This window comes from Camelina sativa, chromosome 13 (assembly GCF_000633955.1).
Source record: "Camelina sativa cultivar DH55 chromosome 13, Cs, whole genome shotgun sequence".
NCBI lineage: Eukaryota > Viridiplantae > Streptophyta > Magnoliopsida > Brassicales > Brassicaceae > Camelina > Camelina sativa.
In genome coordinates this window covers 22,463,150-22,479,956 of record NC_025697.1, presented here as the reverse complement: position 1 = coordinate 22,479,956, position 16,807 = coordinate 22,463,150, and the positions used below count along the sequence as shown (strand labels likewise).

Below are 16,807 nucleotides of genomic sequence, written 5' to 3'. Positions count from 1 at the left end.
CCATGAGAACCATTATATATTCATATTTATAGTTTCAAAATAACAAAATTTAATTACGGACCCACATCCCAAACCTCCCCCACTCCCATTTATAACTCTATATAAACTAAACACAAACTTTTCCAAAATCATACCAAAAAGCATTTAATTACATTACAACAACAAAAAAACATGCATTCTCCCAAACTCATTACATTAACACTCTTCTTGTCTCTTCAAACACTCTCCATTGCTTCTCAAATTCTTCCTCTTCCTTCTCCTTCAAACGCTACCTCAACCATCTGCAAAACAACACCGGATCCAAAATTCTGCAAATCAGTGTTCCCACAAATATCTCAAGGCGACGTCCGCGAATACGGCCGCTTCTCCCTCCGCAAATCGCTAACGCAATCGCGAAAGTTCACGCGAACGATCGACAAATACATCAAACGCAACAATGCCCTGCTCTCCAAATCCGCCGTTGGCGCTCTCCAAGATTGCCGCTACCTCGCGAGCGTCACAACTGACTATCTCATAACTTCGTTCGATATCGTCAACATCACCGGATCATCAACCAAAACGCTGTCGTTTTCGAAAGCCGACGAAATCCAAACCCTTCTATCCGCGGCTTTGACTAACGAGCAAACATGTCTCGAGGGAATCAACACCGCCGCGTCCTCTTCTTGGACCATACGAAACGGCGTCGCATTGCCTCTAATCAACGACACAAAGCTCTTTAGCGTCTCACTCGCTTTATTTACCAAAGGTTGGGTTCCAAAGAAGAAGAAACAAGTAGCCGCGGCCGGTTACTCTTGGGCTTACCCGAAGAGCACTCACACCCACACAAACCCACTCCGTCACTTCCGCAACGGAGCTTTACCGTTGAAGATGTCGGAACACACACGCGCCGTGTACGAGTCTTTAAGCAGGAGGAAGCTCGCCGACGGCGACGACAATGACGTGAACACTGTCCTAGTAAGCGACATCGTAACGGTGAACCAAAACGGAACCGGAAATTTCACGACCATAACGGAAGCTCTTACGGCGGCGCCCAACAAAACTGACGGCACCTCCGGTTATTTCGTTATTTACGTGACGTCAGGTGTTTATGAGGAAAACGTTTTGATTGCCAAAAACAAAAGGTATCTTATGATGATCGGTGACGGAATTAACCGTACGGTGGTTACCGGTAACCGGAACGTCGTCGACGGTTGGACCACTTTCAACTCCGCCACTTTTGGTACGTCTTTAAGAGATAATGCTGAATTTTTATTTTATTTTACACTCATTTATAATAAATATTGCTATATTTAGCACATGCACAACTTTTATGTTTAACTATTTATATTGAGCAATTTAAAATATATACTAGTAATAATTTAGAAAACAGTGCGTTTGATGAAAATAAATGATTAATATCTTATTACAAAGTTTTTTAAAATAATTTGAAATAGTCTATTTTTAGCATTTAAAAATAGTATATGTCGTGTAAAAAAAAAGAGGTCACCGGCACTTTAGTTACGTTGCCGACGACACACATGGCTATGATGACTTTGGATGTAATCTTAAAAACTAACCACAAAAATTATTCAAACTTTGATAAACTTTTTTACGTGCGTAGTAGTTCGGGTCATAATTGCACGTTGTTCACTATATGACAAAACTTTATATTACTTCTAGGAGTGTAGTGAATAAGTGACAAGACGCATTATTGACTTATACTGTTACCATTTTAATTTATAGAAATAAAGAATAAATCATTTATGATGTTGACTTTATCTTTTTTCCTCAGCTGTTACATCGCCGAACTTTGTCGCCGTAAACATGACTTTCCGAAACACCGCTGGACCAGAGAAGCACCAGGCCGTGGCTATGAGGAGCAGTGCTGATCTCTCCATCTTCTATAGTTGCAGCTTCGAAGCTTATCAAGACACGTTATACACGCATTCGCTTAGACAGTTCTATAGAGAATGTGACATTTATGGAACAGTCGATTTCATTTTCGGCAATGCAGCTGTCGTGTTTCAGAACTGTAACATATATCCGAGACAACCGATGCAGAACCAGTTTAACGCTATTACAGCCCAAGGTCGTACTGATCCGAATCAGAACACAGGGATCTCGATCCACAATTGTACGATTAAACCGGCTGATGATTTGGCTTCGAGCAACTATACGGTTAAAACGTATTTGGGACGACCGTGGAAGGAGTACTCACGTACGGTTGTTATGCAATCGTACATTGACGAGGTTGTTGAACCCGTTGGTTGGAGAGAATGGAACGGAGACTTCGCATTGAGTACGTTGTACTATGCTGAGTATAATAATACCGGATCCGGTTCGAATACCACGGACCGAGTGGTTTGGCCCGGTTATCACGTGATTAATTCTACCGATGCCAATAATTTCACTGTTTCGAATTTCTTACTAGGAGATGGTTGGATGGTTCAGAGTGGTGTACCTTATCTTAGCGGTTTACTTTCGTAATTTCTTGTATTATTTATTTATTTACTTGGGGAAAATTTAGTCCAATACAGTTTAATAACAATTGTTGTAATTTTGAACATTCATTTATAAAATAACGAGTTTTGATAAAATCAAATAAATTTAAATATTCATACATCAATAAGTAGTAAGATTTGAAATTAAAAATAATAAAAATCAATTCATTGGTTTTTGTTTTCTTTTTTTCTTAGCCAGAAGAATAAATAAATAAAAGTGCAGTGGCACAAAATAAGTCCAATGGTATAAGGCACTACTATCACACTAGAGATCGAGTCTTGCTTCATTTGTTTCGTAAGAATTTGGCTAATGAACCGGCCAGTTGTGATCCAATGATTGACCAAAAAAAGAATAAATAAATAAAAGTTTCAATAGTTACAGCGGTTGGGACGGACTAATCTGTCTACGGATTAGACTATTTTTTATTTACAATTCACGTGAGTAGTTTACAAATAGAATTGGACTAATTGTATATCATTTTTGCTTACAAATAGAGTTGGACCATCATTGTCCACGCCTAGAAGAGAGCCGTCTTATGATTTGTTCGTTCTAGTCGCAATTACCATTCACACGCTGAATATTTTTTCCAAAAAAAGTAAATAAATAAATATCTCAATTTAATGAGATACCTGTGTTCACACTTCTTCACACACACCTGACACCTGAGAGTGGGCCTCTTCATCAATGGAGAAGATAGAGCACACGACGATATCAACCAATGGCATTAACATGCATGTGGCTTCGATCGGTTCAGGTTCAGTGATCCTCTTCCTCCATGGGTTCCCCGATCTCTGGTACTCATGGCGCCACCAGCTCCTCTCCTTTGCCGCCTTAGGTTACCGCGCAATCGCTCCAGATCTCCGAGGTTACGGCGATTCCGACGCGCCGCAGTCTCCTGAATCTTACACCATCCTTCATATCGTTGGAGACCTCGTCGGATTACTTGATTCGCTCGGTGTTGACCGGGTTTTCCTCGTCGGTCACGATTGGGGAGCAATTGTAGCGTGGTGGCTTTGTATGATCAGGCCTGATCGAGTCAAAGCGTTGGTCAACACTAGCGTTGTGTTTAATCCGAGGAATCCTACTGTGAAACCTGTTGATAAGTTCAGGGCTTTGTTCGGCGACGATTACTACATTTGCAGGTTTCAGGTGAGACTTTTAAACTCATGAAAACTTGAATTGAAATTAAAATTAGGGCTTTGATGAAGTTTTTGATGAAGTTTCCATGTGGTTGCAATCAAATACATACTTAGGGTTGATAATTACTGTTCAGGATTGTTTTATTGTCAACCAGAGTTGAGGCAAATTGGTTAAATAGGCAATGCTTGTTTCGTCTGGTGTTTAGTTGTGTGAAATTATCATTGGTAAATTTGGTCTCTTTTACTAATGATTTTTGAGTTTATTTTCTCAGGAGGCTGGAGAGATCGAAGAGGACTTTGCTCAAGTTGATACAAAGAAGTTAATAACCAGATTTTTCGTTTCGCGTAACCCACGTCCACCTTGCATTCCGAAGTCAGTTGGTTTCAGAGGTTTACCTGATCCACCTTCTTTGCCTGCTTGGCTCACAGAACAAGATGTCAGTTTCTACGGAGACAAGTTTGGCCAAAAAGGTTTCACCGGTGGACTAAACTACTATCGCGCCATGAACCTGTAAGTCTTATGAATGCTAGCACGAGTTCTACGCCATACATTATCTTTTCATGGTTAATCTGTGCCCTGAATCGATCTGGTCTTATCCTAACCTGTAGAAGCTGGGAACTAACGGCTCCGTGGGCTGGTCTACAAATCAAGGTCCCTGTGAAATTCATAGTGGGCGATCTAGACATAACATACAATATTCCCGGAACAAAGGAATACATACATGGTGGTGGTCTGAAGAAGCACGTGCCGTTTCTACAAGAAGTGGTGGTAATGGAAGGTGTAGGTCACTTCCTCCAGCAAGAGAAGCCCGACGAGGTCACTGACCATATCTATGGCTTCTTCGAGAAATTCAGAACCCGCAAAACCTCATCCTTGTAGTAGGTCTCCGTCTGCACAATGTCAAGTTCAATGTTGATTACGCTCTCGGTCAAGGTTACTGTCTTACTTGTTTAGTAAATAATAACTTCAATGCTTTATCATTTTGGTTGTACGATCAGTCGTTTTTTTTTTAAAAAAAAATATGTGAATTTTATTAACCATAATGTTTGCTGAATTTACAAAAGCGTTATACAGCGCTCATCACCTTGCTCAAAAAAATAAAAACATGGTATGAGTGATCAGTTAATCGAACATAAGTAGGTAAACCTGGTCATATTTCAGCCAGTCAAGTAAAAGATCCTTGAATTGCCTTCTGTTCTGTTTTGCCAAAATAGCATCCCGAATTTGCCTATCCAGGTGCTTGAATATGGTGTGTGCATCCGTCAGAGATGTTGTTGTGATACCTGTTATTTCGCTCCAACCAAATTGCGTAGAGGGTGGCTTGTGCAGTTAATCTTCGGAAGCATCATGGAGAAGTGGAGTCATTAAGATCCAACCAAGCCGTGAAAGCGTCCCAAGTGTGGAAAGTGAAAGGTCTGTAGCCGAGGCGTCGAGTGACTTTGGTCCAAACTGTTTCACTGAATTCGCATCTCAAGAACAGGTGCTCACGAGTTTCCAGCGCAAGGCCACAAATGCAACAGCTAGAGTCAATTTGTAGCCCCCATCGAACCAGTCGAGACCATGTGGAAAGCCTATCTTGATGCATCAACCAGTCAAGACCTTGTGGATCAGTCGTTTTGTTGAAATAAAAAGAAAATGAGGGCAGTTGAATTTTTGTTTTCGAATTGTCTTTGTCCAAGTAAAATTTCAAAATGTTGAATTCTTTTTTTTTAACATCTATTTTCATTTACTTCGAATAAGAGTTTACAAAGTTACAGAGAAATGATCCACATAAAGATACATTTATGATCAATAAAGAAGAAACGATACAACAAAAGAAGTGAATTTAACGATGCTTCTTGTCTAGAAGAACTTACTCGCTAACAGATAATCAAGTCTGTTATTTTCCTTCTTCGTGCTCGAACACAAGTCGTTACGATTCTTGGCTATCATCCAACTATGAAAATACCAAATTCACTTCGCAATCATTAAAACACCAAGCGACAGAAGAATTTGCAGATGATCATTCGCCGGAATCAAACTCTATTGAAGAGATATAAAATAAAAACAATTATTATATATAAACTCTATATATATATATGTGATATATGTATGATTGTCTTCCTCTGCCTTTAAAAATATCTGGGAGACAATAGCCATGGCGCCACTTGAAGATCTGCTATAAGTTTTGTATAACCATAAACGAGATCCATTTCATCTTTTACACCCATAATCTTCATTCTTCAACCATAATCATAATCACCAAAATGGATGCTTGAGATAATTAGGATAGACCTTGCCTTAAAAATGAATATCTTCTTTCCTGGAACACTCCTTTTTATGAGAGAGGACTTGGAACACAATCTGAATCTTACAAAAAACTAGATTTATGAAGGAATAAGATAAATTAAGAAGATGGAAGACGAACAGAAGGAGTACGTCCGACGCCGGAGCCGACGTCGGCCGAAACCATAGTCTTGGTTAATCGCCTTTAGCGTAGTTTGTTGAGGGAGAGGAAAAACGGTTGTGGAATGACGTCCACATTGTGTATACAGTTACAGCAGTTTGTGTCAAAATGTTGAATTCTTGTGGCCTCTAGAAAACATCATTTAAGCATAGGTGAAATTAGTTATAAAAAAATTGAAATGTACAAATATATGTGGTTCACTCGTTTTGTTGAAAAAAAATGAGGGCAGTTGAATTTTTTGTTTCTGAATTGTCTTTGTCCAGTCCAATATATACACACCTTTTCTTATATCCAAGTTAAATTTCAAAATGTTGAATTCTTAAGCATAGGTAATTCATTATAGAAAATATAAATGTACAATTTTATCAAAAACAATAAATCTGGCAAGGACATTTATACTTTACACCTACCTACTAAATAAAATTCATTTACCATTTTTAGTTATATGATTGGAGGATATAAGTTTGTTTTTGTATCAGTGGGATATTTTTCGCCAACTTAAATCTCAAACGCGTCCGGATCACGCGCCAGTTACGCGTAAGACTCCGACTTTTGTTAGACAAATATTCACAATTAATTGAAGACGCCAGTCAGAAGAGAAAAACCACTCCGCACCTGAATAGACAAAAACACCCTCGTCTTCTTCCGTCGCACCGCTTCTACAGCGATGTCATTTTAGTCAAACCAAAAATTCTCTTTNNNCAAAAATTCTCTTTGAAAAAAAAAAAAAAAAAAAAAACCCACCAAATCGAATTCGTAGTCCCAATCCAAAATCCTCCTCCTTCTTTTTCTTGTTCTTCTTCGCTGTAACGCTTTTTACCTAATCGGAGAGAGAGAGAGAGAGAGATAATGCAATCGTCGAAAGGACGGCGTAAAGTTGGCTCCACAGCCGCCGGAGCCGGTATTGACTCGGCGGAGAAGCTCGACGAACTCTTGATTTCGTCTGCGATTTGTAACGGCGAAGATTTAGGACCGTTTGTTCGGAAAACGTTCGGTACAGGGAAACCAGAGACTCTTCTTCACCATCTCAAGTTTTTCGCACGATCTAAGGAGTCAGAGATCGAAGAGGTATGTAAAGCTCACTACCAAGACTTTATTCACGCCGTAGACGATCTCAAATCGCTTCTCTCAGATGTTGAATCGCTTAAATCTGCGCTTTCCGATTCTAACTCTAAACTCCAATCCGTTGCGGCGCCGCTTCTTTCGTCTCTTGATTCGCTTGTCGAGGCTCAGACTGTGTCTAAGAACGTCGATCTGGCCATTGGAGCCGTCACTCACTGTGTTCGTGTCATGGAGCTTGTTTCTCGAGCTAACCAGCATCTCCAGAGCGGTAATTTTTACATGGCGTTGAAGTGTGTGGACTCGATTGAGAGTGATTTCATGGACAAAACTCCTTCGTCAACGCTGAAGCGGATGCTTGAGAATAGGATTCCGGCGATTAGATCTTATGTGGAGAGGAAAGTGAATAAGGAGTTTGGTGATTGGTTGGTTGAGATCCGTGTGGTGAGTCGAAATTTGGGTCAGTTGGCTATTGGTGAAGCTTCCGCGGCTCGTCAGCGTGAGGAAGAGCTCAGGATCAAGCAGAGGCAAGCTGAGGAGCAGAGCAGGCTTAGTTTACGTGATTGCGTTTATGCGCTTAACGAAGAAGAGGATGATGAATTTGGCTCTGGCCCTGACAGCAGCGACGCTGGTAGTTCCGGAGGTGGATTGCTAGGTTTTGACTTGACTCCACTTTATAGAGCTTATCACATTCATCAGACACTATCTCTTGAAGATAGCTTTAAGAAGTACTATTTTGATAATAGGGATCTTCAGCTTACCTCTGACTTCCAGGTATCTACGATGACTCCGTTTCTTGAGTCTCATCAGACGTTTTTCGCACAGATTGCTGGGTTTTTCATTGTAGAGGATAGAGTATTAAGAACTGGTGGAGGTTTGATTTCGAAACAGCAAGTGGAGAGTTTGTGGGATACTGCTGTGATCAAGATGTGTACTGTGTTGGAGGATCAGTTCTCTAGGATGCAGACGGCTAATCATCTCTTGCTGATTAAGGATTATGTGAGCTTGTTAGGGGTGAGTCTACGCAGGTATGGCTATGCTGTTGATTCCCTTCTCGAAGTATTGAGTAAGCATAGGGACAAGTATCATGAGTTGTTACTATCTGATTGCCGTAAACAGATCACAGAAGCATTGTCAGCAGATAAGTTTGAACAGATGTTGATGAAGAAAGAATATGAATATTCCATGAATGTGCTCTCTTTTCAGTTACAAACATCAGATATAGTACCAGCATTTCCTTACATTGCTCCATTTTCAACCACCGTCCCAGATTGCTGCCGGATTGTGCGGTCTTTTATTGAGGATTCGGTTAGTTTCATGTCTCATGGAGGTCAGCTTGATTTCTATGATGTCGTGAAGAAGTATCTGGATAGGCTTCTAGGCGACGTTCTCGACGAGGCTCTGCTGAAGCTGATTAACTCGTCGGTTCATGGAGTTTCTCAGGCAATGCAAGTTGCAGCAAACATGGCCGTGTTTGAGCGTGCTTGCGATTTCTTCTTCCGTCACGCTGCACAGCTTTCAGGAGTTCCTTTGAGAATGGCAGAGAGAGGTAGGAGGCATTTCCCATTGACCAAATCTCAAAACGCTGCAGAAGATACACTCTCAGGAATGCTTAAGAAGAAGATAGATGGTTTCATGACGCTGATAGAGAATGTCAACTGGACAAGCGACGATATTCCACAAGGTGGGAATGAGTACATGAACGAAGTGTTGATCTACTTGGAAACTTTGGTTTCCACCGCGCAACAGATATTACCCGCTAAAGTTTTGAAAAGGGTTTTGCGCGATGTCCTTGCCCACATTTCTGAGAAAATTGTTGGAACATTATGCGGGGATCTTGTAAAAAGATTGAGCATGGCTGCAATCAAAGGACTTGATATGGATATCCAGTTGCTGGACTCATTTACAGAGAATCTAACTCCATTGCTCACGGATAAAGAAGCCAGAGAGATGAAAAAAGCATTCATTGAGATAAGACAGATGATCAACTTGCTTTTGAGTAGCCACCCTGAGAATTTTGTTAACCCGGTGATTAGAGAAAGAAGCTACAATGCTTTGGATTACCGGAAGGTTGCGACCGTTTCAGAGAAATTCAGAGATCCATCAGATAGTATATTCGGGACTTTTGGAACAAGAGGGTCGAGGCAAAACCCGAAGAATAAATCTTTGGATGCGTTGATAAAGAGATTGAAAGATGTGAGCTGATGATGGATCCAAGCACAAATCAGAAGCGTAAGTACGATCCCGTCCTTTGTTTTTATATATGCTCTATTGTTAATTATATGATTGCTTTATATTTCATTGTTGATGATTCGTTGGTCTCTCAGAAAGAAAGGCAGAAAAAACACAAAACTGATTTCTTCATCCCAGGAGTGTATTTTTTTTTCCCTGCATTTTCGCAAATGAGTTCAATAGTTTGATTTCGAAATTCAAAGTTCATGTCACCACAGCCAGTCCAAGGCTTGACCTCTCCCCTTTCGATCCTGTTTCAGTAGGTGGTTTAAATACGTGTTTTAATATCGAATTAAGCATTTTTTTATATTAAAATATTCTTCAAGAAACTTTTGATCCAAGTTTGGTTTTAGTTTAGATTTTGATTTTTTTTTCTCAGATAAATAGGTAAACAATTTGAATGGAGTTTAGATTGTGTTAACTTGGAAATTTTCGGTTAGATTGATCTCAAACCTATCATGGGTTGAATGGGTTTGGTTTAGGCTCCGATTACCGCAGCGGTAAATGGTGACCAGGTTAAACCTATCATGGGATGCAAGATACACTCTTTGTTTCTTCATTTTCAATCAAGGTTGGTTTGGTTACCACGTGATCGTGTTTGTTCCTTTGAACACGTGCCCTCTCTGTCAACCAAATTGCAACCGTCCATCTAATCGCATGGTCTCTCCATCAGACGCGCTGATTTACACTGTCCACAAGACACAAACACCTAACAAACTATCTTCCGTTTGCTGTACTTATGATGAGAGTGACACAAAGCTTAAGTAAAGCTTCAAAACAGAATACAATCTCAAACACGAGTCATAGGATACAAAAACTGAAAAGAACCCATGTCGCCAAACGCTAAACTCAGTAGTAATATCATTTTCTTCTTTCTCTTCTTAACCGCCTCCTTCGCCGTCTCCGAACAAAAGCTAACCGCTTACAACGCCGTCAGACGCTACAACTTACCACCAGGAATCCTCCCAAAAGGCGTCTTGGACTACGAGCTCAACACCAAAACCGGAGATTTCAAAGTCTACTTCAACGACTCGTGTGAATTTACCATCCAATCGTACCAGCTCAAGTACAAATCAACCATCTCCGGCGTTATATCCCCCGGTCATGTCAAGAATCTGAAAGGGGTTAGTGTTAAGGTGCTTCTCTTCTGGGTCAATATCGCTGAAGTGTTTATTAACGGCGCCGGTCTCGATTTCTCCGTCGGAATCGCGTCGGCGAGTTTCCCGGCGGCTGATTTCGAAGAGAGTCCTCAGTGTGGTTGTGGGTTTGATTGTAATGGGCTTTTGTTTTCTTCTTAAATCGACTGGGCCTTGTATTGTGTATACTGAATAAAAAAAAGGCTTCTGTCATAACTTATGAGTATGAAGATTATTAGTTAAATTAATTAATAATCTAGTTAATGTGTGTAATGTGTATGATTAGGTTTCTTTATGTCAGTCTACACTGTACACATGTGGTGTCTTAACCATTTTTTGGTTTACACTTTTGCGGGTTTAAATGTCATTTACCAAAATTACTCTAAGCCAAATGATAATAACTCTTAAGAGACCATGTAAAGTGGTCTAACTGTAACATAATTTATATATTTCTTTCACCGGAAAAAAAAAAAAGAATCCAATCCTTTATACAATTCAGAAAGAGAAAATCGTGTGCATTTTTTTTTTGTCATTTTGTTAACAAAATGTCTTAAGATAAATTATTTCAAAATCATCCGTTACAGAAACTTTTCCAAAAATAATTAGTCTCATGACTACAACCTGACACCCTGTCGTGTCAAGTTGTCTACCTAAGAACGCCGCCGTATTAATTTTTACTAAAGATATTTTCCAACGAACATTACAAAAAAGTCTCCGACGCAGAAACCAAAATCCCAAAGACGGACGGAGAAATCAAAAACCCAAAAATCAAAACTTTTGATTTTGTGTTCCATCAAAAACCCAAATGTCTCATCTCACGATTATAATCGTTTCTATCATCTTCCTCTCTCCACTCGCATTCGCCGTCACCGCGGAATCGGATACTCCGACGGCGTATTCACTTCTCCAAAGCTACAACTTCCCCGTGGGAATCCTTCCAAAAGGAGTCGTGGCTTATGATCTGGACACAACAACAGGCAAATTCCATGCTTATTTCAACAATTCGTGTAGCTTCTCTCTTGTGGGTTCTTACCAATTGAATTACAAATCGACGATCAGTGGTTACATCTCCGAGAACAAGCTCAAGAAACTGACTGGTGTTAAGGTCAAAGTATTGTTCTTGTGGCTTAACATCGTTGAGGTTATCAGAAACGGAGACGAGATGGAGTTTTCAGTTGGGATCACGTCGGCCAACTTCGCGATTCAGGAGTTTTTGGAGTCGCCTCAGTGCGGGTGTGGTTTTGAGTGCAAGGATTCGAAATTGGGCTCGTTTGCGGGAAGAAACACTCCTTTTGTTTCTTCCTCTTGAAATTGTGAAAAAGGTTCAATTTTTTTCTTTTTGTAATTTGTCTTTCAAAAAAAAAAGTCTTTACCTTTTAGAGAAAGATCGCATCTTTTTGTTATGTATTGTCCCAATAATATGAGCGTTAGTTTCTGGAATTCGTAATTGTGAAGTGAATTTGGCTGATTTGTGATCTGAAAAATCTATATATCTTGTCTTAAGAGTGAATGGTTTTACTTTTGTTTATAAGGTTCGTTTCTGAATCATGGTAGTGGATAAAAAGGTTACTCCTTATTTGTGTTGATTCGGTTTGGATGGAGCTGCAGTTAGTAGATTAGAGGCCATTAAGTTTTTGGGGACTGTTTCGATCGATCTTTGAGATACTCAGAGATCTCGGATGGGATTGAGCTACTGTCAGTAAAGTAGGATAGTATCTATCGATCATTAGATCTTGGTTCTTTCTCTTTGATGAAGAGAGAATTAGCTTGGAGATATAAGAGATATTTAGTGAAGATGTTTGGTAGAGTTCTTGTGCGTTTGGGGTAACTGTAAAATGTTGCTTATGTTTTCATCTGTTTTGGGATGGATTTAGAATATGGTTCTTTGAAGTTCTATACTGATTTCATCAGGCCATTGTGTTGATGATGGATACTGGTCTTTGTGAGTCACTCCAAATTAACAGTCTCATAGGCTTGAGATAGTATCAGGAACTGGGAAATGTCACAATAACTATGGATCTACACTGATGAGATATTTTGATCTCGGATTGGGTTGAGCTGCAGTTAGTAGAATAGTGTCTATCGATCAGTTGATCTCGGATCTTTCTCTTCGGGTGAAAAGAGAAGCTTGCAGATGTTGGAGTTAGTTAGTGAAGATGTTTTTGGTAGAGTCTTGTGATTTTTTTCATTTGTTTTGGGATGGAATTAGAACATGGTTCTCTGAAGTTCTACACTGATTTCTTTATTACATCATGCCATTGTGTTGATGATCGATACTGGTCTTTGTGATTCACTCCAATTCTCATAGGCATAAGATAGTATCAGTAACTTAGAAATGTCACAATAACTAATGGATCTACACGAATGAGTCTGATTCTCCTCTTTTGAGATAGATGTCTAGTGTTGCAGAGAAGAACCAAATTTACCACCCTGAAAGAGTTTGAATGTAGTAACTGAAACGCAGGTTAAAATGATCATAATCTTTTGTATCAGGTAAGATTTGATTACTGACTAGAACATAAAAAAAGGGCTCCGGAGATCTAAGTAATTCTTTCTGGTGGGCTTTTGAGAGGAAAGGTTTTTAAAGCTTAATTCAACTGAACTATGGGTCGAATAAGCAGTTCCAGTTTTCTGGGTCTTTGCTTAAACTCAATCCTTGTAATTCGTTTCTCGTAAGAGTCATCTACGTTACCACAGTCATCTACGTTACCACAGTTTTGGACTTAAGCCTTAAACTCAAGATATGGTTTATGTCGTGATCCATTTGTCAATGGATCTGAAACACACAAATAGGGAAATTTACGAATGTGCACAAAACCTATATTTCCGGTTAAGTCCTTTTAAACCGGTGTCGTTGAGCTCTTGAGAGTTGATGATATTTGATATGGCATTTATAAGAAAAGTTTCGAAATTAACCGCAATTGATTTCATGTTAATTTTGTTCTAGGTTTAGATTACTCTTAGTCTTGGGTCAAGGTCTTCCGGTTTTTACAATTACAATCATTTACAAAGAAGATACTATTCCATATTTTCTCCCGTAGACTAACAAAGTGAGATAGTTTTGTGGGAGACATCACATTGACATTACACAAGTCCTTGTCAAACGAATTATGCAGGCATCCAATGGAAGTCGTGTCAAGCAAGTAGCGAAGGATCGATAATAATTCATAAATAAATAAATAAAAATTATCATATAATACCGTAAATGAAAATAGTCAACTATTGATGACTTCGCACTTTTGTAGAACAAAATAAATAAAAGTCAATGGTACTTGCTCCTTCGATTCCAATGTATATTTCTGGTATGCATACGAATGCATTTACATATGTAACATTAACTGTTTTTGTAGTATGATATGTTGTACTAGCTAGCATTTATCAAGGCTGTAAAAGGTGCTAGAAAATAGTTACTCGTCTATTTCAAAACTTCTGTTTTTTCGTTTGTTTTTTCTAGTTTCAATGCAAGACGTTGTTAGAGCTATACCAAACATACACCTTTTTAGGGTTAGGTATCAAAGAAAAGGCAGATTTAGTTTGGCATAATTTTTTTGGGTGTGTAATAAGTATCATACAAATCGCAGGGATTTAGGATCATCATCTTATATGTGTTTAGTCGCTATAACATGTGCGAATAAAAAGTATCTTCTAGTACAAGTAATAAACCTCTATATTTTTTACTGATCCTAATCCAATAACTACTTATAAATTTCTATGTCTACATCGGAATCACTTGTTAAGATGCAAATTATGGCTATATGACATGATTGGGTAGATACGAAGAATTAGCAAACAACTTAAAAGAGAATAATGGAGCAACTCAATTATTTATAGCCAAGTAAAAGAAAATTCTATGCTGATAGATTCGATGTACCAAGGTGGCCCTCTCACAAAATAAGTGTCTCAAAGCCTTTGAGCATAATTGACTCTTCAAAGGAAGATAGGACACGTCTTACGTCTCTTTTGCCCTTTTGAATTATTTTAACTTCACCTTCAGTACATATGTGGAATAACTACTACACAACAATTTTAGCTGGTATTGATTCCTCAATGGCTCAATAAAGAAAGTAAATCAATAAGCAAACCATTTTGTAATCATTGATCAATGTGTGATTAGATGGACGCGAAGAGATAAACTTAAAATGTCTACTAAAACCTAACATATACACTTGTATAAAATATGATAAAGGAACGGTCGACACTCCAAAGGTACAAAACAATACTATCTTTTAAACTAATTTAAGTATGATTAACTACATTATTAAAGGATTTCTATGTCAAGTAGTTGTTGCTAAATTATGCACTGCCACTAATTAATCTATTCTTACCAACAATTAGATAACCAAGAGACAAATTCTGTCGGCTATATATCCATGCAATGAACAAAAACTATATAACTAAGAAGATTTATAATATATATATATCGTATCATTGATGAGTTTACCACGAATACGTAAACCTTATCTATGTGTACATAGTTTTTTTAGAGTCCACTAATTAATATTTAGATTCCTTTTAATATGTTATCTCATACGTTAACTAGGAACAAATTAAATACACATACAATAATTGAACATTTTCGTACGTATTGTCTTTTAAAATCATCCGACTAAATTTGGAATGATATACAACGAAAAATTGTCATAGCTACCCCATAATGACGAATCCTATAATTCCATAGACTAGTCACTAGATGATACATATTATGAATCCAACCAAACCAGAATAAAAACGATTTGTTCTTGTCTAAATTTTTAAATAACGTAACATATATAGGATGTTTTGAAGAAAATTTAATGAAGAACATTTATCTTTGCATGTTACTATGTTAGAGATATGACAATTGACAAATATATGTTTAAACGTCGTTATATATATTTTGTAGGAATTCAAAAATTTCACCCTTGCTAGTTTTTCTTTACAAACGACAAACTTCTATAATCAATTTCAACGTTAAATTAATAATGTTAAGTTAGGTTTAAATTGTGAAATGGCTAGCGAATTAAATGATTTAGAAAAACTATATTATATGAGATACAACCATCATACATCAATCAATTCTTTTGTTACAAGTAGAGGAAACCAAAATGGGTTCTCTCAAATTAATTTATTACAGAATCGAACTTAGCAGATGAAAAATAAGGTTCACTGCACCAGATCATTACCCACTTCCCCTAATCTCCTCCCCTTGAAAAATTAACATGTAATAATAATTAATCAAAATTAATTAAAAATCACTGCTTGTTGTTCAAGAGAGCTGCTCTAAGCTCAGCCGGGTCAATCTCGTTGGAACCGGTTTCGGGTCTGTAATAACCGGTTTTGGGATCAGGAACCCAAGAAATCTTCTTGGTCGATTCCTCCACTCCCTTCTTCTTCATCACAGCCGAAGCAACAGCTCCGCTTCTTCCACCGCCCCCTTGCACCGCCGCTGCCGCATAACCACGTCTGTTTAAACCAAAAAAGAAACGACACCGTTTAGAAAAACAGAGCATAACTACAAAACAAAACAAAACAGAGCATAACTACCAAAAAACAGAACGTAGAGAAGCTTACCGGAAGATAGCATTGGAGAGTTCGTGAGTGACGAAAGCAGATACGATCTTAACGTTAGATAGAGAACGAGCCATTTCTTGTAGTAAGTAATATGGTTTCTTGAAAGAGAGGAAAAAAAACAGACAATATAAAGATCGAAACTTTTTTTTTTTTTGCTTCTTTTTGTCGCCGCCGCAGAAGAAGAGATTTATTTTATCCGAGGCAGCGAGAATGAAGAAACTTTGGTTTCGTCTGTGTTCTCTCTCTCTCTCTCAAGGTTTGATAGAATGGCTTGAAGAGATGAGAAGAGAGGAAGAGGAGAGGAAGGTTTATATAGCAGTAAGAGAGGGCAGTGACTCCGAAATTGTTGTCTTCTCAGTTTACCATAAACGACTGCGTCAATTCTGGCCTTTGAGTCCTTTGTTGACCCATAATTAGTGTTTTGCTTCTTTTTTTTGTTTTTCCTTAAGTCAAAATTAGACTTTTTTGTTTTAAATATAAGCCTTGAATAGTGATGTTAAAATGGGACTACCCTGCCCATTTAGACCCTGCCCATTTAAGCTATGCCCGTTTTGAATTCGCTTATACCCTGTCTATTTAGATTCTGTACCCGTTTATACCCTACCCATTTATTTGGCCCGTTTAGACCCGTTTATACCCTCACCATGAAAAGATTTTCATTCTTAGGATAGAGAAGAAGATTGTATTGGCATAGTAGCAAAAGTCCTATCACATAGAACAACAACTGTTTAATCAAAATACAATAACATCATCTTCTAAAGGC

At 38.4% G+C, this 16,807-nt stretch overlaps 6 protein-coding genes across 7 annotated transcripts; 5 read left to right on the top strand and 1 right to left on the bottom strand.

Annotated features, from left to right (window-relative positions):
- On the top strand, positions 149 to 2,545 carry LOC104737546 (probable pectinesterase/pectinesterase inhibitor 41). Its single transcript, XM_010457746.2, has 2 exons — positions 149 to 1,219; positions 1,772 to 2,545. The coding sequence occupies exons 1-2, from the start codon at positions 172 to 174 to the stop codon at positions 2,464 to 2,466; spliced, it is 1,743 nt and encodes a 580-aa protein (XP_010456048.1). The 5' UTR covers positions 149 to 171; the 3' UTR covers positions 2,467 to 2,545.
- Positions 3,098 to 5,239, top strand: LOC104737545 (bifunctional epoxide hydrolase 2). 2 transcript variants are annotated; one of them, XR_759750.2, is made up of 4 exons: positions 3,098 to 3,630; positions 3,893 to 4,131; positions 4,230 to 4,554; positions 4,858 to 5,239. XR_759750.2 is itself a non-coding variant. In XM_010457745.2 (3 exons), the coding sequence occupies exons 1-3, from the start codon at positions 3,166 to 3,168 to the stop codon at positions 4,498 to 4,500; spliced, it is 975 nt and encodes a 324-aa protein (XP_010456047.1). In that variant the 5' UTR covers positions 3,098 to 3,165; the 3' UTR covers positions 4,501 to 4,618. The 2 variants fall into 2 exon arrangements, 1 of the variants encoding a protein (XP_010456047.1); XM_010457745.2 differs by lacking the exon at positions 4,858 to 5,239 and having other exon boundaries at positions 4,230 to 4,618.
- LOC104737544 (exocyst complex component SEC15B-like) lies at positions 6,815 to 9,565 on the top strand. The gene has a single exon (XM_010457744.2). The coding sequence runs from the start codon at positions 6,917 to 6,919 to the stop codon at positions 9,329 to 9,331; it is 2,415 nt and encodes an 804-aa protein (XP_010456046.1). The 5' UTR covers positions 6,815 to 6,916; the 3' UTR covers positions 9,332 to 9,565.
- LOC104737543 lies at positions 9,931 to 10,838 on the top strand. Its single transcript, XM_010457743.2, has one exon. It carries the CDS (start codon positions 10,189 to 10,191, stop codon positions 10,654 to 10,656), a length of 468 nt encoding a protein of 155 aa, XP_010456045.1. The 5' UTR covers positions 9,931 to 10,188; the 3' UTR covers positions 10,657 to 10,838.
- On the top strand, positions 11,101 to 12,004 carry LOC104737542. The gene has a single exon (XM_010457742.2). The coding sequence runs from the start codon at positions 11,300 to 11,302 to the stop codon at positions 11,801 to 11,803; it is 504 nt and encodes a 167-aa protein (XP_010456044.1). The 5' UTR covers positions 11,101 to 11,299; the 3' UTR covers positions 11,804 to 12,004.
- LOC104737541 (protein SENESCENCE-ASSOCIATED GENE 21, mitochondrial-like) lies at positions 15,494 to 16,335 on the bottom strand. The gene is made up of 2 exons (XM_010457741.2): positions 16,045 to 16,335; positions 15,494 to 15,936 (listed from the first exon to the last, which is right to left on the bottom strand). The coding sequence occupies exons 1-2, from the start codon at positions 16,116 to 16,118 to the stop codon at positions 15,726 to 15,728; spliced, it is 285 nt and encodes a 94-aa protein (XP_010456043.1). The 5' UTR covers positions 16,119 to 16,335; the 3' UTR covers positions 15,494 to 15,725.